This window comes from Pyxicephalus adspersus, chromosome 1, assembly GCF_032062135.1.
Source record: "Pyxicephalus adspersus chromosome 1, UCB_Pads_2.0, whole genome shotgun sequence".
In the NCBI taxonomy this organism is placed as follows: domain Eukaryota; kingdom Metazoa; phylum Chordata; class Amphibia; order Anura; family Pyxicephalidae; genus Pyxicephalus; species Pyxicephalus adspersus.
In genome coordinates, this window is record NC_092858.1 from 147,667,845 (window position 1) to 147,695,105 (window position 27,261).

The window sequence follows — 27,261 nt, forward strand, 5'->3', positions numbered from 1 at the left end:
TTACAATGGATAGGAAGTAAGTTAACATTGCTTTTGTGAAATCCACTGTTGGACAATAGTCACTGAACCAGGTGGAAGACCTTTGGAAAACTTAATCGCTGTTTCTGCTCTAGTGGAAATTTTGAACATGATCAGGACAACTACAGAGTGAATCTTTTGATAGAGACAAAGACAAAACTGCTGTGGTTCCTTTAACAGTGGCAATTTGTGCCTCTCAGGTCATTTTAAGTGACACCAATGAGCTTTTCGGATATCTGTAAGGGTGGCATTCTTCCCAATGGCAATGAATGTAAGAGGCATTCTTACTCCCGGTCATCATCAAAATACCTTGAGCTGTGGATAATAATTTTAGCAGGGGTTCCCTGAAGATCTGAAAGTTATTTCACGGGTTCCTATGTTAAAATTGTTAACAAACACTGCTCTAAGAGACAGGCTGCATTTCACAGACATTGAAAGGAAGCTAAATCAAGGCAAAAAGAATTATGAAAAGCCAGCCAAATTTGTCTTCAATGGATCTAACAAATGTTACAACTTCAGTAAGTGATGGGATTTCTGGCATAGGAAATTTTGCAAATCTTTCCTAGAAAGGCTTACGCATTATTACTATTCCCGAGAATTCCTCTTCCAGTCCTGACCCTACATTTTAACTGCCTACGCATTAGTATAATGCAAAATATGTTTTATTTTACAGAAAACACTTGGATTAAAATGTGCATTTGATTAGCTCTACTTACACAATATATTTGTTTTTAAAACCCTAGATATAATATTACTGCCCATAGTAAAATAAAAAAGAAAGATATGTTCCACTATGTAAAGTAGCCATCATAAAAAGATTCATACAGTACAAGGCAACATGTACAAGTTAATAACTTTTGTTTTCCATATAGTAAAAAGGTTTATGGGGACATCACAAGGAAGTATAACATCTATAATGCTTTTGTGTCTCACTAGCTGCTCCTACGATACATATTAAAAGTTAAATTACGATGGCGCACATTAAAGCAGTTTGTTTATGAAAAAGGATTATACTGCAAGTTTTTACTAACTTTTTGTGATCCTCTAGCATTTTAGCATTTTATCTCCAGCTGCCAGTGCACAAATTATGTGCCGGGCAACAGAAGATAAAGTAAAGTGTGATGGTCCTTTAGGGAGAGTAGGAGGGATAAGCTGACATCAGCGTTTACAGCGGTTAACCCTCTCAATATTCTAGTTGCAAAGACTGTATATTACCACTGTTGGAGGCATATTATATTTACATGTAGTAACTATTAAAACTGCCTTCAGTTTATGGACAGCTTAGTCCTTCATACAAATTCCCCTAATGGGTTAGAAAGTATTCATGAAAGCTGAACTTCAGATAGGCCACCAACGCCTCTTAATCTCATTAGGCATAATTAGTTGGATCTATCTTTATTTCTGCTTCATGCAATCCACAGTACAGGGACCAAGAAAGAAAAGCCACCATTCTAAACCAATCACTGGGATTTAAGTCTAATACTTTTAATATGCTCACAGCTTGGGAGAGCAGAGGTATGGCATTATGAGTTGCTTCTACTTCCATATTCTGTGAGCTTTAGGTTGGTGTCCCTAACTGCACTGGAGGAGAGAGATTTGGGGATGTGGTCCAACAGCACTTCCAAAGAATAACAATAGAATTACAAAAGTTTAACATGAAACCCGGTTCATGTATATAGAATATGTTTTAACTGTAAATTTAGCAGTTTTCCTTGCATTCAGCTACAGGGAAATTTTTTTAGTCTTTTTAATTTTTTACTCTTTTAGCTTGATGTAATTATACCAATACCAAGTTCTGTTGTCCCTATAATGCAGTGTTTCCTAAACTTTTTCTACTTTTGCAGAATAAAGAAAGCAAATATGAAATACCCAGTCTGTGTAGTATATCTTTCAGGCAGTAAGACAGTACAAAGGGGACAAAACTGCATTCTAGAATCTGACACAGTTAACACACAGGCAGCAAACACCTATTTGTTCAGAAGAACAGAAAACCCCCAAATAATCCCAAAAGGTGGCTGAGGGTCAAATTATCCAAAAATAACTCATAAAAGTTTTATCTTCACATACACATTAACCTCAGCTTAGAAAGCACAATTACTGTAATTTTCGCAGCTTTTTATTATACAATATTCCTTATTATTGCAATCATCGGCTTGTGTGAGAGCAGCAGATAACTTGGCTATAATCTTCAACAAACTACACTTCTTGCAGTAAAGTTTCTAGTGCCAAATACTTATATCACAATACGTTCTTTGCAATCTCTTTGCATAGCATTGCTTCAAGTTCAAGAAGTTAATTGAAGAGGAAACGATGAATTTATTGTATTAGTAAATAGAAAAAAAATATTCTGCTTTTGTGAACTGGAGCACTGGGATTACTTTGTAAATTAATGATGACTCATGCAAATAAGCCGTTTAGTATTTCTAATCTTCTGCCAGTAGGGACCGTAATTTTATTAAGAGTAAAAGGATTGTTCTCTGCAGGATGGCACAAAACAACTGCAAGTCCTCTAGAGTATTAAGGGATCAGCTGTGCTTTAACATATAGCAGCCTTCCTCAAATTCATGGTGTTCGTGGATTATGTTACTATATAGAAAGGCCTGATGATCAAAGATTTTTATGAGCATAAAGTTAACCTTAGAATATAAACTTTTACACAGCAGAACTCTGAGGAGCCAAGAGCTTCACATTAACCAAAATAAAGTGTACTGATCTGTCACATGGATAAGTAAATTGTGATTATTACTTACGTAAAGTTGTTACTTTGGGTGCAACTCCAGCCAAAAAACAAGAAAAAAATGGACAGAGTGGGAATAGGTTAGAAACTCTGATATTTGATGCTGTTTGTGACCTCGAGACTTTCCTTTATTTTTTTGGTGGCAGCACTGTCACTATGACAGAAGTGAAGGCAAATAAGAAAGAATAAAGGAAGAGCAGACAAAGTCTAATATTTTCCTGTTTCAGTGACAATAGGACAGGAATGAAAGGAAATCTCCCCATCAGAGGAACTCTGACTAGTTAGGCAGAAAAGATTTTTATGAATGATCTACCCATACACTGGAAGGCAAAGGCTGATTGCTTTTACAGTCATTTGGGAAAACATTGCATTTTTTGCAGGTGGCTTTAGCCCCTGCAGATAGCAGAGTGGTTTCTAAAAGTGACACATAGCTTTTGGCCATGGGGTTGTTGTTTAAAGATTTGCACAATGTGCGAATCTGGTTACCTGCAGTGACGTTTGCTACTCGTGTGAGAACACGCAACCACCTGTTTTCACACCAAATTTTTGAAGGGTCCCTAAGTCCCCCTAACTCCATGTAAGGATATACAAAACCAGCGCTCAATATCACAGTAAAAATACAAAACCAATTCATTTGTAAAGCGTTTACCTTTTCATCAGGTAAGTGAAAACCTTTAGTCAGCAACTCTCAACTGGGGAACTTGTGCTTAAGATTGAGTTTTTAGTTAGCTTTTATAGGTTTTTAGGCAGTCACAAACATATAACATAAAAACCATTTTTAAAAATGTCTTCCCTAATCTCTCTGTTCAATTAACAATTTGATATCCGCAAATACCCCCAATACATTGTCCTAGAATGATTAAAATTTAAGAATTAGCTCTAACTATAATTATTTATCTGGATAACATAGTCTGAAATAATCTTTGCACACACAAGTAGATAGTCCGATGTAACTTGTACAATGCACAGAGCTGGTGCAATGAATTGGCAGCATTTAGGGAAAACGGTTACTTTTATTGAAGGTAGATTACACTGCTGACTCCTGGTTCAGTGTTCTGTAAGCATTTTATTTTCAGATGCATTGAAAAAATATATAATTTTTGAGACATTAAAACCAAAAACAGGAGTAAATCCCCCTCAAATGAATGCCAACATGAAAAACAAATACACGCAATTCTGTCTATTTGTTAGACAGAGGAGCTGCTCTTGGTGTTCAGTGGAAGAAGACTCTTCCTTGCTGCATGTCTTATGTCTATGGATACCTGATGAATTAAATAAGCAGAGCAACACAATCCAGTTTTCATTAGGCATTTTGATATGCAAGCCCAGTGTCCATTGTTGCTCATAGCAGTCAGGTTTTGCCTTGTTGGTTCCAGACTATTATCCACATGGGTGGATTTCATACAGGAAAACTGAGAACACTGGGAGTGTTTATAATAGGTGACACATTGAAGAGCTATTGCCTATAAAACTAGAGAATATAAAATCACATGTACATATTATATATGGACAAGTTTTGTTAAATAATTAAACTGCAAATTTTAATAATGCATAATGTTACAGACTGACAATTATTATTAATGAGGAAACATTGTTACTCTCCTAGGAGCTGCAGAGAGAATACCGGATGCATTTCACCCTTACAAGACAATTCTCTATACAATTTGAAGAGGCAAAAAAAAAGAAAAGGCTACAGACAAGCTTCCAAACTTCAGGTCAGCACATTGTGTTCCCAGCTGTCACAAGCCTGGGCACTCTATAAAGAGTAAATATTTTTCCCTCTGCAAATAAAGGTAGTTAATTTTCTGAAAATGCAGAGGGCTCATTATGCAGAATGGAGTTCTTTTAATGTGAGATACACTATGCTCTTCCCTAATAAGATAAATTTAACTTTCACAGTTACCAAATGTAAAAATACAATTCTAGAAAGTCTCTTATGAACTGAATTTGGCCGCATTCTGCCGCATCTGTCATCAATACTTAAATAAGATGTAACATATCTGTAGATTAGGCTAATCGCAATGCAAGTCTAGTTAGTTGGCTATCAAACTGCTTTCAGTATGCTAAACAGTTAGGCAATGGAAAGTCGATGTGGCTTTCTGCAAAGTGGTTAAGTGGCAAACACATTATATTAGCATAGTAAATCTTTTTATCAAACACTTTTAATAGCAGGTCCCTCAATACTAAAAGCATTTTTTTTCATTTAGACCCACAGTACACATTAGGGAAGGGGCCTATTTGTGTAAATCATTGTTCCCTCTAAGTTAAGTAATCAAGGGACGATTGCTGTTTAAAGTCATAAAAGACATGCTTTACTCTCCTATAAAATGTACTTAACATACAATTTTTATAATAGAATGTGTTCCTAAATGAAGCAACACGAACTTTGAAATAAAAAAAGTACTTTTCACATGCCCAGATTTTGGAAAGGGTATGCAAATCCTTCTGCTTAGAACCAGACAAAACTGCTATTGTGAGGTGATTTTGTTAACAGGAGCATCCAGAGTGTTTCATTAGAGCCTGTAAAGTCTTTTTTCCCAGATAAACCAATTCTGTGGTAGAATTTTTTCCTTAGTAATTTGTTTGCAAGACACAACACTGTACAACGGTACTAAGATGGAAGCAGAGGGTGCACATGTATTAAACAAAGATGATTTCTGCCAAATAATTTTTTTAACATAATATCAAAGATAAGATGTTTTGACATCTAAATCTAAAACAAAAAGTTTATTTGCAGCCAATAGCATAAAAGTTTAAAAGCTTGTTGAGGGGTTGCTAAGGGTAACACAGGCCCCACATTCCTAGGAATGGTCTTAGTGCACAATTTTGTGTAGGCCATGTTTGCTATGAAGATATTCTCCTCCTAGCAGCCCTTTAATGTATCCTTGGCTTTGTAGAATAGAATTAGCAGTCATGGCAGCACATGGACCGACACATCATAGCTGTCCCTGTGCTTTATTCGTATTTTTCTATTACTGTTGGCTTTGTTAAACAAACAAGCTAAACCCCGGATTGAATTCCCAACGGCGATCAGGCACGCACAGGTGGTGCATATTACATGAGGAGTCGGCTCTAGCAAACACGCTGTCAGTTTGTGGAGTCTCGGGGTGACATTTAATGCTAAACAGCGACGTTTTTCCATAACACAATAAATGGCATTGAGCTGTAGAGATGCTCAGGTGACAATTTCATGGGTTGTGCAATTATACAAGATGTTGAGTGCTGCTACATTTAGCATTTCTATATTGCTGATCTTCTGAATGCATTGTTCTGCCAGCTGAGACAGCAGCATGGGGCACAGCTCATCTTATTACCTGTAAAAATGTTATTATTGGCTCTTTATTGAAGATAGTGGTTAACCACGGGTTTCAGGGTGGATTCTACACAATAATAAACCATTCAGTGGATGATTAAAGCTAGTAAGGGTTGTGATTATTTCGAAGGGCAATCCTGGCCTATGCTTTTAGTTGATAAACAACTACCACATTGTAACATAGATGTTATCTATATAAGGCTATGGGAAATTTTAATGTAATACATTAATGTAACATCTTTGCTCAAAAAGACAACAATGTGTTATGTATGGTGGAAACATGTAGAAAAAATGTGGCTAAGCATTACTCTAAAATGTACTTTTTCCTTGAATGCCTCCTGAAAAATAGAGAATTGGTTTCTAATGTGTAACTTTGCCTTCATATCCCTGTTCCGATTGCCTAACCTGCTTTTACCACATAATTAATACACAGCACAGGCAAAAAATAATTTGGTGACAATGCAACGTTCTTCTACAGTGGCCCCTGCATCTATGGTTAGGTTGGCATATTAAGCAAACTTTTTTGAGAAGCATTTATCAACCATTTCACCTTCTATGTCTCAGTTGGCATGCAAGGGTTCTTTATGTATTTGGAAAAAATGGGAAATCTTACTTCTTCCTAAAATATATAGCATTTAAATTCATACATGCCAAAATCTTATGTGATCCCTGCCAAAATGTTTCCCTGCAACTCAGTAGATGTCCAAATTCTTGCAAACCTATTTCTGGTGAAATTCAGGGGTTATCTGCAGACACAATAGATCAGTATTTAAGTTTCTGTGCATGCATGTCTATTTTTGACTTGATTTTCTATCCGCCTTTACTTATTTCTGTGTATATAACATTTCTTACATTTTCTTCTGTTCTTGGCTCCTTGTTGAACACCATTGGTGATAAGAATGCAGCGCTGCATCATACACCACTCAATATTTTAAACATGATCAAGAATATTGTAAATTATAAAACAAAACACACAAATAGAACTGCTCAGTGGCTGATCTCTACCGCATGTACTATTTATGTTACAAACATGAATTACAGCATCTGTTTCCAGTGATGCATTTCAAATCACAAGTTGAGTAAATCATGCATTAAAAATACAGCGTTGCTTTACCCCCAGTGACTCAACCAGTACAGAAACCTTTGATTGGTAAACTATGAAATTGTCTTTTCCCTTTTTCATTAGACTAACACCACCGTCTTTTCTAAAGCCTCTGATAAAGGCAGACAACATGAAAAGTACGGAAGTATCTAGCAACACATAAGCAGTTGCCCTAATTAGTATATACACATTTTTTCCAAACAAACTTTTGCTATTGAATTTCATTCCATGTTTGCGTCGCATTTTAAGAAGTCAACCCAACTCAACTCAACGTACAAGAAGTCAACCCAACTCAAGGTGTCTGTTTACAAAGAAATTAATCAAATATTCACCAAACTTTTCCTGTTGGAAATTCAATCAACGCCTTGAAAATACATGGATCTAGAAGTTCCTTCATCACAGAATGTTTGGGGAATAGTAGAGTCATGTTTTTTAAACTCTTCTCTTCACTAAAATATCCCTTTTTTGGATGAATCGGTGACATAGATAACACCTTGATTTTTGCAAAAAGGTGAAATGATCAAGGATTTGAAGGAAAACACAACAATTTAGCTGTATACTGTTTAGAGCAGTTGGAAGGATATCCAGGCCATCCAGGCCATCTAGGTGTCAGTTTTCCAGCAATTATGCAGACTGACCAATAGCATGATGGACTCAGTAGGAGGGCACACTTGCCTTTTCAGCGCCAGGTTCAAATCTTAGCCAGGTCTCAACCTGCAAGGGGTTTGTATATTCTCCCTGTGTTTGTGTGGCTCTCCTTGTACTCCAGTTTCCACCCACATTCAAAAAACATGCAGTTAGTTAAATTGGCTTTCCTTAAAAAAAATGCCCTTAGATTGTGCAATGGCATATGACTATGGTAAGGACATTAGATTGTGAGCCCCTTTGAGGGACAGTTAGTGACAGGAGTATGGACTTTGTATAGCACTATAGTACAATGTTTTGGGGATATATAAATACAATTTATTAATAATTATAATTTGTAATGATGGAACAGGAATACTATTTGCACATTTTAGCTTATCTATACACTCAGAATAAATTCACAATAAACTCTGCTTACTTAAAAATGAGTTTAAAAACATTGCAAAGAGCCACCCTTGATTTTAATATATGCCAACCCCTAGTATATACATGTAATGCACAAACAAAGCTAGCAACACTTCTGTATGATAATAAACACTTAAGTGGTCTCTGCTACAATGTAATTTTCACTTTAAGGTGCATGTATTCTTTAGTAAGCAAATGTTACTAAATTTTTAAGAATATCTGTTACTTATGTAACTGAACATTGTTGTCCTGCTTTTAATATGCAGGTCAGCAGATGCCCATTTACATTCAAGATTTAGCATGTCCAATGGACGAACATTTGCAGGCAAAGCAGGTCAAACTGCCTTTTCTTGCCAAACACTGCATTCTGCATTCAAAAGCATGCGTATGAGAAGTGCTGTATTCAAATGACAAAGGCTGCATTTGACAAGAACACCTGTATACAGCCCTAAGGGAATTAAAGTCACAATCTATACATGTCTAAAACAGAGGAAAATGTTATTTATTGTACAATCCCAAGTTACAGGATGACTTATCACTTACCAACCAACATATGCACAATAACATTTAGCATGTATCTGTAGAATATCTGCTTTTTGAGGTTATAGGGAGATCAAGAAACAAGCAATCCAATCTATTTGCTAGCACTGCAAAAGCTGCACTAGGATCTCCTCTGTGCTTCAATTTACTGATTAAATATGTGGTACAAAGTGAAACCTGCATAAACTTGGATTCATATACATGTTTTACTAATATTAATTCAAAAAGTTACGCTAATTCATGGATTTACTGATAATTTATGTGCTGTACACATATAAATATAACTTGTAAAGTTCAGTTAATGCAGTTTTCCCAATAAATGTTATAATTATTGTAATACTAGACTAAGCTGTAACATTCAGTAGGTAGAACATAAGTGATGGCTATAAAACCAATTACATATTACAGCTAAAAATAAAAAGGCTACTACTGTAGCTGAACAATGAGCATACCAGTACTTTCTATTCAAAATACCAAAAGAGGTTAAAACTGAAGTATAATGTGCTAACATTTTGCTTTTTTTTTGTTCTTCCATCCTACTCTCATGAAATTGCTAAAGAATGAAATAATTAAAACTTTTTTACAAAATGCTTTTTAATAAAGCGGAAAGTTAAATGCAGTGACATCATTAACAGGGCTTGCTGCTTCCTTATGCAATGCAGACAGATCATGACTGGATTAAGGGAACGGCAGGGTGTTGTACAAAGCCACCATAAGCTAAAAGTTATGGTAACAGCCATGTGTGATAATAAGCCTCCATGGCTCAAAAAAAAAATAAAAATTAATCCCAATAAGTTTACCTTAAGAAAACACTAATATGCAAATGCTGCAAATGTATTTAAAGCATTGGTGACTGTATGTACAAAACCTTTCTTATGAACTTACTTACCATAACGACTTGATATGAAATGGATGGCTTTATACCATTTAACAAGTATCAGAGTAAATAAATAGAAAGCCTTAATTAATTCTTAGCAATGTAAAATAAAAAAAATAAAACCTAACCTCAAAAGTTCTACAACAAAGAATAAAAGTAATATGAACACAGAGGTAGCGGATAATAAGCTTATGAACTTCACAACTTGCAGGATCAGTGCAACATTCCACATATCACTGCAAAGTAATGAAAGCGATGTTTACTCTGGATCCAACACACAACAAGTTTTGGCCCAGCCTCATGCTAAATTCTCTCTTGGCAAGCCCTCTGTATTCATAGTCAGCACTGTGAAGTACCACTGCTGTGAAATTCAATTGTCACCACACGAGTTACAGAGAAAGACATGAAAGTAGAATGGGACATCCATATAATTTACTATAGAATTTCGATTCAGAAACATTGGGCCTGGAGCCAGCAATACCAGAGGCAAAAATGTGTGTACTCTCAGAGCATTACCTGCCACACACTGAAAATCACTGATTTGAAGAGATGTCACTAAACAGCACAAAGTTAATCCATGTCATAATAAATATTGTAATAAAAAAAAAAAAACACAACAGTGCTGATATCCACCACCTAGAAAAAAGTGGTGGTCAGCGTGCCAAGTTGGCTAGTGTAGGACTTATTTTGCAAGTAATAACAGTCCTATATGAGCAATGGAAGTGCTGCTTGAAAATTTCAATGACCATGTTCTTTTCATTAGAGAAAAAGTCAGAAGAAAGGTCAATCTAGGTTCAAAGGGTGGGGAAAAAACAGATGCATATTATTTCACCTGTAAGGAGACAACTAGTATAAGATTAATTGCTGTGTGTGTTTTGCCTTCACTTTTGAATTCAAAATGTTTTTATATTTAGGGTGTAATATTTTCATTTTTTTTATTCTACTCTTCTCCTCTTTTGCCTATGGCATGTCCACATGGAGTGAAAATATATGGACTGATGATTCGAGATGATGCAGCAAATTTTAATCCTCCTAAACTGTGGTTATAAGTTCGTACAAACTCTTTCACCATCACTTTTGCTAAACAAATTGGTTGCCATGCAAATGTGACAAAAATCATTATTTATGGTACATGAAAAAAACACACCAAATACTATAACAACATGCATTAACTGCATACAGTTATCAGTATTGTTTTGCAAAAGTACCTCTTAAACGTGCATATGACTCAAGTAACAAATATTGTAAAATGCAATGATGAATTGCAATAGTCTCAACTGGTTTTCAGGCACAGAAGACCAGGAGTTTTAATATAAAGCTCAAATCCCTGAACAAACAACTCGCACCTGGATTTACTTGCACTACAGTTGCCTAGCTTTGTAAGCCTCCTACTGTTATATATCTATCAAAATGTTTTTTTATGCTTATGATACTGAACTGTTAAAATTGTAAATATGACATTCTGAAATGGTTCTACAACAAAATTCATACAGCAGCACGCAGAACCACAAATAGGATACATGTTTGTGCTAACTTACCCTTTTCTCATCTGTCACAATATAATTGCGGCCATGCTTTTTAGTTAGTTGAGGAACCAAGACATCAAACTTGCGTCTGAACTCACAGAATGCCATGTGATCTGGGTAACCTGCACAAAGGAAAAAAAATTGTTTAGAGCAGCTCAGTGCCAACTTTTATAACTGCTGTTCTATGTATGAAAATGACATCATGGGGATACCTAATAGAAAAAAGGGTTTACTATGCTGCACATTTGTGCACTTTGGGTGTATCATGGCATACACTTATTACTGGTTCATCCCAGGTATAGTTCACTGGATTATGTGCAACTACTCTGAACACGATACAGAGACACATAGAGTTTTTAAAGTTTACAGAATTTTTTGGACGTGAGAAGTTTTTATTTACCGTAGTTTAGTTTTTTTTTTGTTTTTTTTTTTCCTCAGTAGGGGAATACTTTTCTGGAAAGTGTTTTTCCCTCAAGTGCATTTTAAAAGTAAGTTCCTGTGCAAGTCTGCTGTAATACATTTTAACCTATGCCAAGGCTTGAGAACGATAATGTAACAAACCGGGACGCGGTCAGGGTCATGTTTGGGTAACTGTTTAGTGTCTATAAACACACAGTGAAAACAAACTGGAATTCGATTATACGTGAGATTGAGGCACTGAATGTGATTGTGTATGTGTAATTAAATCAAGCACTGGGCTGGTTATTGGAAAAGCAGCTTCTGTTAGCAATTGTTTGTGAATTCCACTTCAATTGACTAGCGAGAACCGGTCACTTCTTTTCTGTCTCCCCAGTCTTCTCTATCGACTGGTGCCACATTCAACTCAAACAGGGACTCATATTGATTCCCCTGCTGCAATGTGAATTGATTTTTTTTTTTTGTAGGGTGTTAAATTATTAAGTTTTTTTTTCCTTTACCATAATTAGCAAAACATTAACATGCAGATGATTCAAAGCTTGAATGTTTGCCAAACAACTAAATATACAACAGACATTCAAGTATTGTCATCTCCGCCAATGTGCACAGCCAGGATGGTGGTATCTATGTAATGGTTCAGCTTTACATTTTCCATTGTCGATTTAGCATTAACCTGCTCACTGGATGATGAACTAATATTACTACCAGACAAAGTAAAGATTCTCACTCAACATGTTTGGTTATTTGCCTATATTTTTACACAAAGGGAGACTGGCTACTTTATACATTCACACGTGTACGTGACCAAAACTGTGCACTGACATTCATTCCTATAACATAGATGGAATGCTTTGCATGCCCCCAACATAATTGACCAGTTCAAGCTGTCCCAATAGAACTGCTTCTTTCTAATAGCATCTTTACAACTAAAGGTAAAGGAAAATACAGCTTTTTTGTTATGGCAGTATTAGTTAAGGCAACTGTCATGCTAAGGTTAAACTTCAAGGTTAATATATAAAATATTCTTTATAAAAAAAAATATACCTATTTTAGAAGTCAAAGACAAAGACACTAATATTAAGAAGGCCTACGCAATACTTACAGTTGTGCATGTAAGTCTCTAATACAAAGCAGTGCTAATCTCTGCATTACGAACAAGTAAAAATATAAATTATTGTTTTCTTAGGCTACGTACACACGCCAGATGATTCTCGTGCGATTATCGCTTTAGGGCTATTATGGGACGAGAATCTGACATGTGTACAGCCCTTGTCTGACGTCGTTCATGGATCCATCCCGGTGAATCCACGAACAACAAATTGACCGTAATAAAAGCAAAGGAGAGAGAGCCCAGCAGGGTGCCAGTCGCTCATTCCCCTCCCTCCCCTCTCTATAAAGCAGAACAGGGGTGTATGTACAGCACTCGTTCATGAATCTTCGAGTCTTTTGTCGTTGGAAAAGATTGTGAAAGATCCTTTGCAACGACAAAAGTCTTACGTGTGTACGTGGCCTTAAACTTCCTTTGTTCTCAGTACATCTGCTGTCACTGTATTTACTCTTCAGGCAACTTTTCACTAATAGGGGCAAGATTCAAACAAATCAATCCTATATTGTAGATTTAGGAGGAGAGGAATTGACCCAAGAAAGGGAAACTTTACCCCCCAAAGTTATGACAAATTGAAAATATTGATATTTGATAGTCTGATGACTGATAAATCTAGAGCTACATTTTAAACAAGAACAGATAACCATTTTAGGCCAAGAATAAAAAAAACTTTTATGTTCTTATACTTGTATGTGTGTTTACTGCACTTACCTTGTCTGTACATGTGTAGAGCATCCAGGAGCCGCGAACCCCGAAGCTGAGCCCTCAAAAGTGGGACATCCACCTGCATAAGCTCAGCGTCACATCGCTCCCCAGAAAGGTCAGACTCACTGGAACCAACTCGGGCAGCCGAGACCAGTCGAGTGTCGCTGTTAAAAGCTTCTACTTTGGGCACAAAGCAGTAGACAAAGTGGATTTTCGACCTCTTAATAGTGTCAACAAGAGCATCCTGCAGAAATACAACAAAGTAGTTTAATAATTATTATAATATTAGCAATTAATAATATTTAATAATTATCATTAAAAATACATATAAATAGAATAAAGGTATCATAGATGATTTTACACAGAAAACACAATTCCAGAGAGGTAAAAACAGGACTTTTTTATCGATTTATTGAGACTCAAACTTTGTTGCAATTCTTAGCTGCAAGCATGAGTAAGTGATGGCCTATCAGTCTTTTGCTTGCTGTTCATTGTTCAGCCAGCAGGCTGGTATTGGAGGAAGGACATTACTATCCTTAAGAAATAATAACATTTAACATTTACAACGTGTACCTAGGCCACAAAACTCAAAATCTAGTACAGAGATTTAAATAAATAGGTGGGAGCTGTTTTGTATTTCTGTCCATTCAGTTCTGAGATTTACACAGCTCTGTCTGCTAACACACCAAAGTGAATAACATACTTTTCTTATTACACATACAGTATGTAAAATAAATACAGTATTGTCCTCTCTCCAATTCCAGCCTGCTGACTGAAAAAAAATGAATAGGAAGCAGAAGACCAATAGGTCATCTCTCTACTTAGCTTGCTCTCTTCTCCTATCAGAATGTTTCTTGCCAGCACATTGTTATGTTATGCAGCTCACCTGATTGGCTCCTGGGCCTGCCTTGCCCTTAGATAGCTGTGGTATAAAGGACTGCAACAGGCTAACTGGTGAAACTTGTGAATATACATCTCAATAAAATACATTTATTGGCTTAATAATGTTATGTTCCAAATAGTTAAAAAAAAAAAAAAGCTGAAAAAAGTGTCCTTTGAGAACCTGACATCGGAGACCATTTGTGTCTTTTTTATGTGCCTGGAATTCAAGTTTTAAGGTAAAAATCTGTAAAATAAATAGTAAGATTTTCTGGGCAGGGTTCTTTCAATCTCCTATTTCATCGTTTATACCCGTCTGTTATTTTCTACCGCTATTTAATATACAGTGCTGCATAATATGTTGATGCTTTATAAATACTGTTTATTATTATTCTTAATGATAATATTAATAATAATAATAATATGCTATTAAAAAAATTAGAAGAAATGCATTGAAGACGATTTTTTGACACTGCTTTTCCCAGAAAAAAAAGATAACAAGAGGATAGATGCCAGTGTATGAGCCTCTTATAGCCATCAGTAAGTTCAGTATAATAAAAGTTTAGTAGAAAGATGTTCTCAAGTTTACTTTCACTCACCACTTGAAGTTTAATTTGGATACATAGAGACTTCTTTTTGACAGCTGCCATGCCTGTAGTGAATGTCTTTCTCATGCTGGTGGCTCTCCGCAGGGCCAGCTGGGATCCTCCTTCTAGACCAGCCACTGAACCCGACAAGACTGTCGCTGTGCCTGTTCTACCAGCAAATAAGCTGCTAATTATTTTCCTGAAGGGAAGTAAAAGGCATACTGTTAGTAATGCATAACATTAAAACATGACTGAAGGCACAACAGCAAGAAGACAGTGATAAGAGTTTTCCATCACATATATGCCAATTTTCTTGGGTTTAATTCAGGGTTAAAACAGGCCCCTTGCTGATCCACTCATAAATGCATCAACTCTGCATGGCAATGGCCATGTTTCCACTGGTATTCTTGAGAACATCAACAACAAATGGTTACCTGAGGGAAGACTTCTACATCTATTGACAACTATGTATAAGGAATGTTAAGTTGAACCCAAAACAAGTAAAAAAAATATTTGTGTTTGGAGAATAATAAGAACAAACTACATGTTAACAAAGACCTACACGAGAGTTTCTCAACCAGGGTTCCTTCAGAGATTGTTAGGGGTTCCTTGAGCAATGAGTGTCTCACAAGCCAGTTTAAATGACACTTTTATTCTTTTGGCTATCTGTAAGGCTGACATTCTTTCCACTGGTCAGCAACGTAAGAGGCATTCTTCCTACTGACCACTGTGCTAATAAAGAATGAGCTGTATATATCGTAATTATAGCAGGGGTTCCCTGAAGACCCAAACGTTATTTCAAGGGTTTCCCGTTTTAAAACTGCAGTGTTCTCCCAAAGTCCTTTTTTGCAGGTTGCACCACCCAACACTAATAAATAACCACCTGGCTGTTTTTGGGTGGTTACTGAAGAATTGGGTCACGATACAGGGGTCATCACCCACCTACAGCTTCTTTCCATCCAGCTTAAAACAACTTTCTGGGAAAAATACTGTACTGGGATTGGTCTTTGGGTGACCGGCACTATCACAGAGGCACACAACTTACATCAAGAGAAGAACTAATGGCATTAGTGCAACAGGTAAAATAATAGGAGGCCATTAGTGAAATATCATGGTACTGGCTCATACATAGCAGGTGTACATAGAATTTTTACACAGTCTCACTGATAGTTACATTTTAGGTGGAGCTTTACTTTAAAGAGTAAAACAAGTTAACTGATCTTTGCCAGCTGACACGTTTGACCCAGGTTGTCTGTGCTTCAGCTTAATACACAAGTCAGATGATTGTTCGACTTTATGTCCAAGATGAGCACAACTGTTCACCTTGAGCTACAATCTGACATGTGCAGCAGCCCATCCCCCTCCACCCCGTTGTTGTTTATCAATCTGCCATAGTGGAATGATGAAACACTGACTGAGAATGACCATCCCTATGGAAAAGACACAGTATCGATATAAAGCAAAAAGGTATTGTGTGCACAGGGCTCGTTCTTTCACAGGAAACAATCATGAAGGATGACAGTCATCTGATGTCTATACAGAGCTTTATCTTGATCATCAATCTTTTACCTCCACTATTGCCAGTCACTGCTTAATTTACCTATATGAAACATGAAATATGTCTGTGCCCCACTTTGCCTTTGGTCTGATGACTTTCCTCAATCTAGCATCTCTCATGCATACTTTAAGTTATTTTAGATCTACCTAACTAAAGAACCTTTTTATGTTCTATATCTACATGCAGTCTGTTTAATTTCCCCTTTTTTTAGTTTTAACACACAATTCTGAAACCTACAGGCAGATGAAATGTTTTTTGTAATAACTGATGTAGTGATGTTTTATGCAAATAAAGTTTTTGTTACTGGAACTTTCATTTCAAGACTGGAAGCTGTCATCTCCAGGTCAGAAAAAAGCAGTTTCTGTAGGGCAGTGAGGCAGTTTTCATCTAAGATGTATACAAATTCCAAAAACATATTTGTTTTCATTAGAGTTTGTTAACTATACTATGAAAAGCTTTTTTATTATATAAAAATAATTGTATTCATTGTACTTTAAATAAAGTGCAAAAAGCAACATGTTGATCAGGTGAGAAATTTACAACTGTCCTGTGTCTAGTGTTTATATCCCATGTTTTCTCAAGGGGGGTAATTATCACTTCCAGTTCTTATATTGGCACTACAGAAAGTTTAGCCTTTATGTTGCAGAGATGAGAAAATAGGAAAGTTTGGCAAGAGAAAACATGGAAGGGATGACAACACACAGTCCACAAAAATGCTGTGTTTTGTCAAGTATATTTCTGGCAGATAAACAAATAGTGATAAAAAAGAGGGGAATGTGCATCTATTACAGAGATGTACTGCATAAATAGTTTTGCCTTATAAAGGCAATTTATGAGATTTTGCAGATTAATGCTATGTAAAACAAACAGACAAATGTTTCTGATCTTAAAAGCAACACATTAATTTCAAGAGTTCATTCTTGTATTTTAATAAGAGCATAATAAAAGAAACTGATTGGTCTCTTCTGATAATGCAGACAGCTTTTGTTTAAATACGCTGACAATGTTACATCTATAATGTAATATTTGTATGAATATGTATGTAAGAAATCAACCCTTAAAGCGTAATTTGTTTTTAAATAAATATATTTGATGAAAGAGAATTTAACTTGTAATATGTAATATTTGCTGATTAATGTACACCGATACCCATCCCAGGGACATTATATTAGTCAGTGCACATGAGGGATAACCCAAGACAAAAATGCAAAATACGTAAATTAGTAACAGCAAAAAAAAAACTAACTTTTGTGAGTCTTGAAGTAAGGAAGCAGCATTTTGAGATGCAGGGTTCTGTTTCACGTAGTTCAACCAGCCAGAGGCGTTGTATTCCACCCAATTGGTTCCATAGCTGTGTCCCAGCAGGAAGTGTCTTTCCTTATTACTTCGGAGCAATGGTTTCTTACCTAAAAACAAACATATTACCAACCTTATTCCTTAAGCTTTCATTAGTTTTACAAAAACACAGTAAAAATTTGTGGCATCTCAGCTTATGTGTTAACTGACATCAGACAAAAATTAAAGTAGAATTTATCAGCCTAAAATAGAACAAAAACTAAAAACTAAAACTGTCCCTGTTCCATAGCAAGGTGTTGCCATCTTCGTCTTTCTCTTTATGAATATGGGGCTGGGATAACATAACTCCTGAGCAGGTGCTTCATTATTGTATTCATTCATTTAGATTAGCTAAATACACAGCATGGCAGTCTGACTAAATCTTCAGATACAGCCATTTAATGGTTGGCTAAACCCATTCTGTTGTGTGTGTAAGTTTTAGCTTTAGCTACAGAGCTCTAAAAACAACAGCACTCACAACAATCTAAAAGCCTGGAGTGTAAATAGAAGCGGAAACTCCACCTGCTGGCTAAAGGTAGAGAATAACAAATATTTATTTACAAAATTTAACATTTATCCAACTAAAATAATTTGAAATGATTTTTTTTTTGTCTACACTATAACAAATTCAACCATCCCTTTTTTTCAGTGCATACCTAAAATGAACAGAATGTGGTAGCTAAAGGCAAAGAATATAGCTCTGCCTTTAGACACTGACAAATGAGGTCCCAGACTTATAGATTAAGTCACTTAATGGTTTCAAGCTTTGTGGAAATGTTAAGCATTACACTGCAGCACAAAACTGCAGCATAAATGTAACTCCGTGCACCAGAGACTCCAGCTGCTGCCACTGTCCAGAGGGATGATACCCAGTCAGAAGAATAGCAGATCATTCATCAGTGGAAGCCAGAATATTCCTCTAGGTAGATCATGTTGTAATACTTTAGGACCAAAGCCAATCAAAATGATATTTTAGAGGAAAAAAGAAATTGCTGCCACAGTGTGCAACAAGAGGAGAAAAAATAATATCTCCACTCATTTTGCAACAGTGAGTGTGGAAAAAGCCTATAACCTGATATTTGCTATCAGAAGCCTAGCTAAAAATAAACTATTCCTGAATAGGTATTTGTATTACCTGAATATTCTTAAAAGTGTAACAATGGTTTAGACTAACTGGTCCTATATAGGAATTTGTTCCATTTGGTGCCTAAATGGTCTAGCAGTAAGAGCGGCGTTGCTGTTCTACAATTCCACAGTAAAGTTGGTTTTAGATAGGACTGTATAAGCAAGTACAATCCACACACCTAATGTCTTTTGGCACAACCCAACCCCATGTTTTTGGCCCGGGTCACATGGTGTTTAGCTTATGGACAAGGTAGGATAATATACAGATCAATGCACCACAGATTGCTTTAAAGCTGGCTTATGGCCAATATCCATTATGACTATTTTCTTTCTTTCTGCTATACAAGCAGCTACCCCAAAAATATGAAACCGTGATACTATTGCATGGGCACTCATAAACCTTAAAAATAGTGCAGATGTGCACACACAATTTACCTACCTTTAGGTACAGCAATAATCTGTTGGCTTCTAAAATAGTTATGATCCCATTTTTGACAAACCAGGGGAGAAAGGGATCAGAAAGCTTTATAAACCCACTGTAGGCTGTGGAAGTACTAAAGGTATAAGATAAGACAGCTTCTCTGATAGCTTACTGACTCTCTGGGTCTGATTTATCAAAGTTCTCCAAGACTGGAGACGATAGACTTTCATGAGTAAATGTGGGTGATCCAGCTAATTTGGAATAGATTTCATAAAAGTAATTTGCTATTTTTTGGGAAATGTTTTCAATCCTGGACCAGATCTAGTCCAAGTTTGCTTGATCACCCATGTTCCCCATGATAGTCTCATTTCTCCAGTTTTGGAGAGCTTTAAAAAAGCAGGGGATAAATGCTGCTCTAAAACACAGAAGACAGATAAATGATGAAACATATAGCTAGAACTGTAAGGTAGGGGTACCCATAGATATGAGATGACCCAATTCCTCCATTAGTCTTGAAAACTATCTAAACCTGCCACAAGTCTGTGGGTGCCAACTGCCAGTTGGATTGTTGTCACCGGAAAGAAACTAGTAATAAATAATGGAAACTTGTTAACGCAGCAGATCTTAACTGACAGATTTAGAGAGATTCTGCACGTATTCTAACATGTATTCTAAAATCTATATATATATAATTGTATGTATGTATGTATGTATGTGTGTATGTTCCACCATCACTGGAAAACGCATGGAGACATTTCAACCAAACTTGCCATACATATGACTGAGACTCAAGAGAGTGCACTAGTCATCTTTGTACGACACTGTGCTATATGGAAGAGCTATTTTTGGATGAAACGCAACAACACATTTCAACCAAACTAGCTAGACATATGACATAGACTGATGTGAGTGCACAGCTGATCCTTGTACAGCGCTGTGTCTTTTGCCTACATACTTTTTTTTTTGGACTCTTTTACATATTTCTGGCCTGTAATAAGGCCCGTAAGGTAATTGGCCAGGGCAATCAAAGGCAAAAAAAATGAAACACCACCGTAGACAAGAAAATCCTGAGGACAGAAATAGAAGACTTGCCATGCTGCGCGAGAGAGCTACTACTTCAGAGATAGTACTACTAAACAAGAGAGATAGAACTACTACATCTAGAGCTTCAGGGACAGTACAACAGCATGAGACCTGAGTACAGGAAATGAGGGAAAGAGCTACTACATCCTAAGCTTCGGAGACAGTCCAACAGCATGAGGCCCCACTAAAGGATAAGATAGATGAAGCTAATACATTTAGAGCTTCAGAAACAGTACAACAGTGTGAGGCTCGACTACAGGATAACAGAGATAGTTACTACATCTTAAGCTTCAGAGACAGTACAACGGTGTGAGACCCGACTACAGGATACAAGAGATAGAGCTACTACATCTAGAGCTTCAGAGACAGTACACTAGTGTGGGACTCGAGTACAAGAAGTGAGAAAAAGAGCTACTACATTCTAAGCTTCAGAGACAGTCCAACAGCATGAGGCCCCACTACAGGATAAGAGAGATAGAGCTACTACATTTAGAGCTTCAGAAACAGTACAACAGCGTGAGGCTCCACTACAGGACAATAGGGATAGAGCTACTACATCCAGAGTTTCAGAGACCGTACAACAGCGTGAGACCCGAGTACAGGAAATGAGAGAAAGAGCTACTACATCCTAAGCTTCTGAGACAGTCCAACAGCATGAGGCCCTACTACAAGATAGGAGAGATAGAGCTACTACATTTAGAGCTTCAGAAACAGTACAACAGTGTGAGACCTGAGTACAGGAAAAAATGAGAGAAAGAGCTACTACATCTTAAGCTTCAGGGACAGTCCAACAGCATGAGGCCCCACTACAAGATAAGAGAAATAGAGCTACTACATTTAGAGCTTCAGAAACAGTACAACACCCTGAGGCTCGACTACAGGAAATGAGAGAAGGAGCTACATCATCTAGAGCTTCAGAAACAGTACATCAGAGTTAGACCTGACTACAGGTAATGAGAGAAAGAGCTACTACATCCAGAGCTTCAGAGACAGTACAACAGCATGAGACCCGACTACATGAAATGAGAGAAAGAGCTACTAGAGCTAGAGCTTCAGAGACAGCTAAACAGTGTTAGCCCTGAGGGCACAAAATGAGAGAAAGAGCCAGTCGATCACGGACTGCACAACATTTTAGCTTAGCATTGAAAGGATTTCACTATGATCCACATAAAGACTACTCGCAGCATGCAAGTGTTACCATTGGAAAAATGGAAGTGGTTTGTAGTCATTGTCAAGCCAAAAAGTTTAAATCTGAGTCTCCTAGTATTTGCTGCATAAAAGGGAAAATCAACCTCAGCCAACTGGAAACACCACCACAAGAACTTTGGAATTACACATCAGTAATGTTTCCAAATTACATCATTCGGCACCACATCAGTTCAACAGCCTGGATTTCCATCCACATTCATGGTGCAAGGGCAAATTTACCTTAAAGCAGGATCGTTACTTCCACTGCCAGGTCCATCTCCAAAATTTCTACAACTATATTTTATTGAAAACAAACTAACAAAAACTGACCAGAGGTGCACCTACATCTCAGGAACAAAATTTCAGATTGTCTTAAAGTTACAAAGGATGTTTCATGAGCTCAATGTTCTTATTAAAACATTAAAAAAAAGCATTAATGTATATATTTTCTCTCACTTCTACTGACATGAATACCACTTAAGCCTTGATGATCGTCAGCTAATTGACATATTTTGTTTAGTGATCAAAAAATCTATACTCGCTAATTGAAAAACCAATAAAAACAACACATTTAAACCAGAATAAGAGATACTCTTGATTTTCATTTACAAGTTTAAGCAGTTCAAGTTTAAATAAAATTGCCATGTATACCTTAACTTTTCTACAATTAATGTACATTTCTCAGTTTTTATGAAGATACAAATATTGAGGCCAGATCATCCAGCAATGTTGATGCGTTGTCTTCTTCCAAAGCTCCTTGTTACAAACCAGAAGTGGGTTTGCTTTTATAACACTTGACAAATGTAGCCAGTGGAATCAAGGGCACTTATAGAAAGTTCTAAACTGTAAAAGTAGAAAGCCAGGCCTTTTCCTTCTGAAATGCTAGTTCCCTGGCTGTCAAGGCAGTCCAGTGCTTTCATTTTAATGGGGCAAGTAAATTCTTGAAAATGTTATAATGGATGTTCTACATGACATACAACAAGTAGAGGCAGATCTGTGTTATTTCCACCATGGTTCCCTGGGGCAAAAAATCCAACACTGTGGTTCTGGGGAGCAAACAATATGCTAGGTTCCTCTTTTTATGTAAAAGGCCTGCTAGACCCTATCCCTTCCTGAGATATCATACTTGTGGACATGACTGCCTATAACCCTAAAACGCCAATATGTAATCTAAGAAGGTAGGACAATGGTAACAGACAGGATTATAGTGCACTTCTACAGGGAAATTTGCATAAAACTTTAGCTGTGAGTTTATATTTTTGACCTGGTTGTGTGGGACATCATGTTTTGTTGAAAAAGCAACTTTTAGCATTATAAAAGCACATTAATCAAATGTCCATGTACACTCTATATATATAAAAGGAATCCAGTGGTATTTATTTGATTTGGAAATATTTCATTTTCTTAAACTAAATCTATGCTGTATTCTAGTACTCCTACACAAATCCTCCTACTAGGGACTAATGGTGTAACAGGCAGTATAGCAGAGTATCTCTGTTAAAGAAATGTTAATAAAAAACTGTATTACAGCCATATGCTTAAATGAGCAATCAATGTGCACTCACTACAAAGCAGGGAGCTTGGCATGCAATAAGCTTGCCACCATGTATATATACAAACAGATGATTCATTGATAAATATTTTCACATTCATATATTACAATCCAAGTGTTAATCTTTAACTATTAATAAACTGTCCACAGCTATTCTTTACAGCAAAAAAAAAAAAAAAATCAAAAATAAATATGCAGTTTTATTACCAGGGTCCTCTCCTTCCTGTGGTCCATAATAAGTAAACAGGCGATCCAATAAGCTGTCCTCATTTCCACCAGGCTGTAAGGCCTCTTCTTCCAGCAACCACAGCAAACCTCTGGCCTCGTCAGTCCTTGCAAGGGTCCTTACCTGAGATTAAAACCAAGTTCATTACCCAAGATACATTTCTGCCATCTCCCCCTGTCAAACAATTGTTACCAGCATATTTTTCATGTGCAAGGGAGCGCAAGCAAAAGGAATGAGACCTGCTAACAAACTCCCATTAATCAGAGTAACAACCCCCCTCCCTCCCCACTTATCCACAATTTCATTTCTCCAGTCCTCCAGGCAGCTTTGGCTCTAATTGCCAGCCTGATTTTCCTGATGAGATGACAGGAGAGAAGAGGCACTGAGGAACAAAAAATAATAACAAGGCCGCAGAGTTAGCAGGGGTAATTCTAGGCGCTATTTTAAAGACACTTAAGGAATGGAATCAATACTTAATGCTTGAGATAGTAAAAACACATTATTTTGTAGTAAAACGTTTTAGTCTGCTTTCTTGCCTCTGCTGGCAAGAAATTCAATCTGGGTGGCTACAAGGTAAAGTTAAAGCCTTCATTAAGAGAAGTATACAGGTCCTTTAAACATAGACACTACAACTCTGTGCTTGTCAGTTTATCCCAATTAAAGGTAACAAAGACAATTTGCTTCACCTCCAGATCTCTCAGCCATAACTCATTAATGAATCTGAAAACTTGTGTGTTAGCAATGTGCGTGTCTGTGTCAGCTATGTGTGTATATGGAACAGTGCGCGTGCTGCTGTGTGAGCACCGTGCGCGTGCTGCTGTGTGAGCACCGTGCGCGTGCTGCTGTGTGAGCACCGTGCGCGTGCTGCTGTGTGAGCACCGTGATGATGAGATGAGATATGCAGCTATATGCAATTTAACACTCAAGCACAGACGTATTTAAAACACAAATGTTTTTTGTACAACTAGAATCTGGAGTCAAGCAGATCTGCTGTCAATTTAGCACTCTGATCCAGGTGATTTTCTGATCAGAAAATGATTGGTCAGATGTCCAAAAACACTGAACACGTGTTCAACATTCTGTGTGCACCTAGCCCTAAACTTTTTGGATGTTCCTTTAGACTTTCAGCTTCTAAACAGCAAGGGTAATTCTGTTCAGGGCTGTATCATTATAGTGGACAGACAAACATAGCTGGGAAAGTGCCAATCCTCAGAAATTGCTGGTTTCCCATGTGTGGTCATCCTTATATATATACACAAACTCAATAAACTATAGTGATATATACAGGTGATGGGAGTAGAATGATGGGAGCAGTCAGAAGGCTTTTCAGTTCAGGAAACAAGAAGCATTTTCTTTCTCTTGATTGGTGGTTTGTACTACCGAATAGACGTTCTTCATGCTTCCTCCAATGCTATGCTATAGCAATAGGGACTGGTAAATAGCAAAGATACAATGGGCAGTGTCTATATGATATAAGGTATTATCATTTAGGTACGTCTTAAACAGTATGGTGTTTAATTACATCCCTGGATCAATCATTTACATTTACCCTTTATGTGCATTTATAGGAAAAAATTACACTAGAATCATGTAAAAAGTGCTGACTGACGAACAGTCTCATTTTCCAACTTTGTATTTTACATCATTGGGAATTGGGGGGGGGGGACTCCTAATACAAGATATTGACTCCATCTGTTTATAGATCAATGAAATAAAGAGAACCAAGCACATTGTGCAAGTTGTATAGTACTGAAAAGCAGAAAGCCTTTGTAATTAACAAATGTTTTGCCCAGCTGGGCAACTATAAAACAAAAGCTATACCGTACATAGACATGTACATTTTTACAGTTTGATACATATACAGTAGATGAGATTGTTTAAATGAATTTATTCTTACTTGTAAATTTAAAGGTACTTTATCTAAGTTTCAATGCACATCAAATCTCTCATGGGGACAATTATACTGGGATCTCTGCATTTGTGTCCATTGGTCTCCATATATGCTGAAGTTGTTGCAGTGAGATCCAACTCTCTCTGTAAGGTTTTGAATATCATTTATATTATGGATAATTTACCTAGATTGGTTGGAATACTGAAAATGTTAACAGAAAAATATCCAGAAAGCAGGGGGTGCCACCACCCACTATACTGAAATATCACTTTTAAGAGAACTACATGAATCCTCATTATCTCCTTTATTCATTTATCTGTTTTTCAGGCCTTTGATTACAAGTAAAAGAGATGTGTGCTTATAGACACATCTTCTCGTCTGGTGCAGCTACAGCAGTTAGACATCTGTTCAGTTATCTACAGCCTGCAGTTACTTCCATGCATATAAACACAATTCAAACACTGCAGCTCACAGTGCACAAAACACATGAGAACATGAGATTTATTAAAGCAGAGAGTGAAAAAATAATAAATAACTGGCCCACTTGGGTAATTGTATCCACCACTTTCAAAGAAAAAGTCAATACTTAATGTGCGAGATAGTCAAAACATTGTTTCTTAGTAAAACGTTTTGGTCTACTTTCCTGTCTCTGAAAATTCAGACTGGGTGACTACAAGGTTATGGTAAATTACAGTTGGCATGATAATGCATTTGCAAAGATGCCTTTGCTTAATGGCAAGGCAGAGTATATACATAGGGTGATCATCTTTTAAAATGAAGCTTTTACCCACAAAGCAACATTGCAGAGTTGTGAGGCAGGATAAAACAACATAGAATTCACTTTTGTTTTTTAAATCAATGCTGCCATAGCAAATATGGCATAAAAATGTTATGTAGTGCCGAGAATAACGGCCCATAAATTCTACCTTTGAGGGAACAATATTATCCCCTAGCCAAGACACTCTGGAATCTAGACTAAATATATAAATATATTTATATATATCTAATTCAAAACCAGCCAGAAGACAGCCAGATATACTAGTAATTCCACCAAAATTATAGACATCTTCTATCAGCACCTCTCTAAACCACATGCCCACATGCTGTCTCAGACCCCTTTTCAAATTTAATAGCAGACTTCCTCAAGACTCCATGAATCTCACCAAATCAAAATAAAAGAGTTGGAACAATTAGTTGTGTTAAACAACTCAAACATCCTTGAATGTTGGCAGGGGTGTTAACCTTAAAACTTGAAGCACTGGTAGACTCCAATAACTTCATGGTACAGATTTTCTTTAAAACTGAACAAGTACAGTAAAGGCTTCCATAGATTTAACTAAAAGTTCCAAAATGATAATCTAAACAAGTCCCAAAACCAGTTCTTTTGCAATGAACAAGCATAACCTTTCCTGACTGAGCCAAATCCTCCATTTGTGTCTCAAATACTCCGTCTCCCGGACATTGCATCTCAATGGGAGGGTTCCAGCAACAGAAAACAGCACTAACAGTCCAGAAAGCATGGGGTCGATCTGTGAATCAGCAGTGACAATACTAATAGCAGGCATGGTGCAACAATTTTTTATTTCACTGTAGTTAAATTATGCACAGCCTACATTAGAGTGACAACTCTGCTCAGAATTCTGGGCAGCATTTGTGCCACAGGATCACCAGGAAGATGCATTGAGTCCACAGACTGGTGTTAACAGGTATTTGTAGGACTTTGAAGAGGACTAACTGAAAGCTTAAAGTGACAATGAACTTACAATTAAGTGCTGCAGATCGTTTTTCATGGGGGCCATATTCCTACTTTAGGAATAAATATGTCTAATTGTGACTAGTTAATTTAAAGGTAATTTATGACTTGACATACAAAACTGAATTACTGTGGGTTATAAGGTTTTTAAACTTTTTTTGCTAGGGCATTAGCCAAACCCATCAAAAGTACTGTTAACATATCTTAGCCACGCAACATAAAAATGTGAAATTTCAATCATCACCAATTGTGAAAAAATAGTTTATTTCATAG

The 27,261-nt window shown here is 36.8% G+C and overlaps 1 protein-coding gene across 18 annotated transcripts in view; it reads right to left on the reverse strand.

Annotated features, from left to right (window-relative positions):
* The window catches only part of MYO18A (myosin XVIIIA), a 200,433-nt gene that overhangs the window by 73,718 nt on the left and 99,454 nt on the right, over positions 1-27,261 (reverse strand). For all 18 annotated transcript variants that reach the window (XM_072430591.1, XM_072430583.1, XM_072430600.1 and 15 more), the window contains 5 exons: positions 23,326-23,467; positions 17,661-17,820; positions 14,869-15,055; positions 13,397-13,634; positions 11,176-11,285 (listed from right to left, as the gene is read on the reverse strand). In XM_072430591.1, the coding sequence (XP_072286692.1) occupies positions 11,176-11,285; positions 13,397-13,634; positions 14,869-15,055; positions 17,661-17,820; positions 23,326-23,467 (837 nt within the window). The remainder of the gene's footprint in view (positions 1-11,175; positions 11,286-13,396; positions 13,635-14,868; positions 15,056-17,660; positions 17,821-23,325; positions 23,468-27,261) is intronic.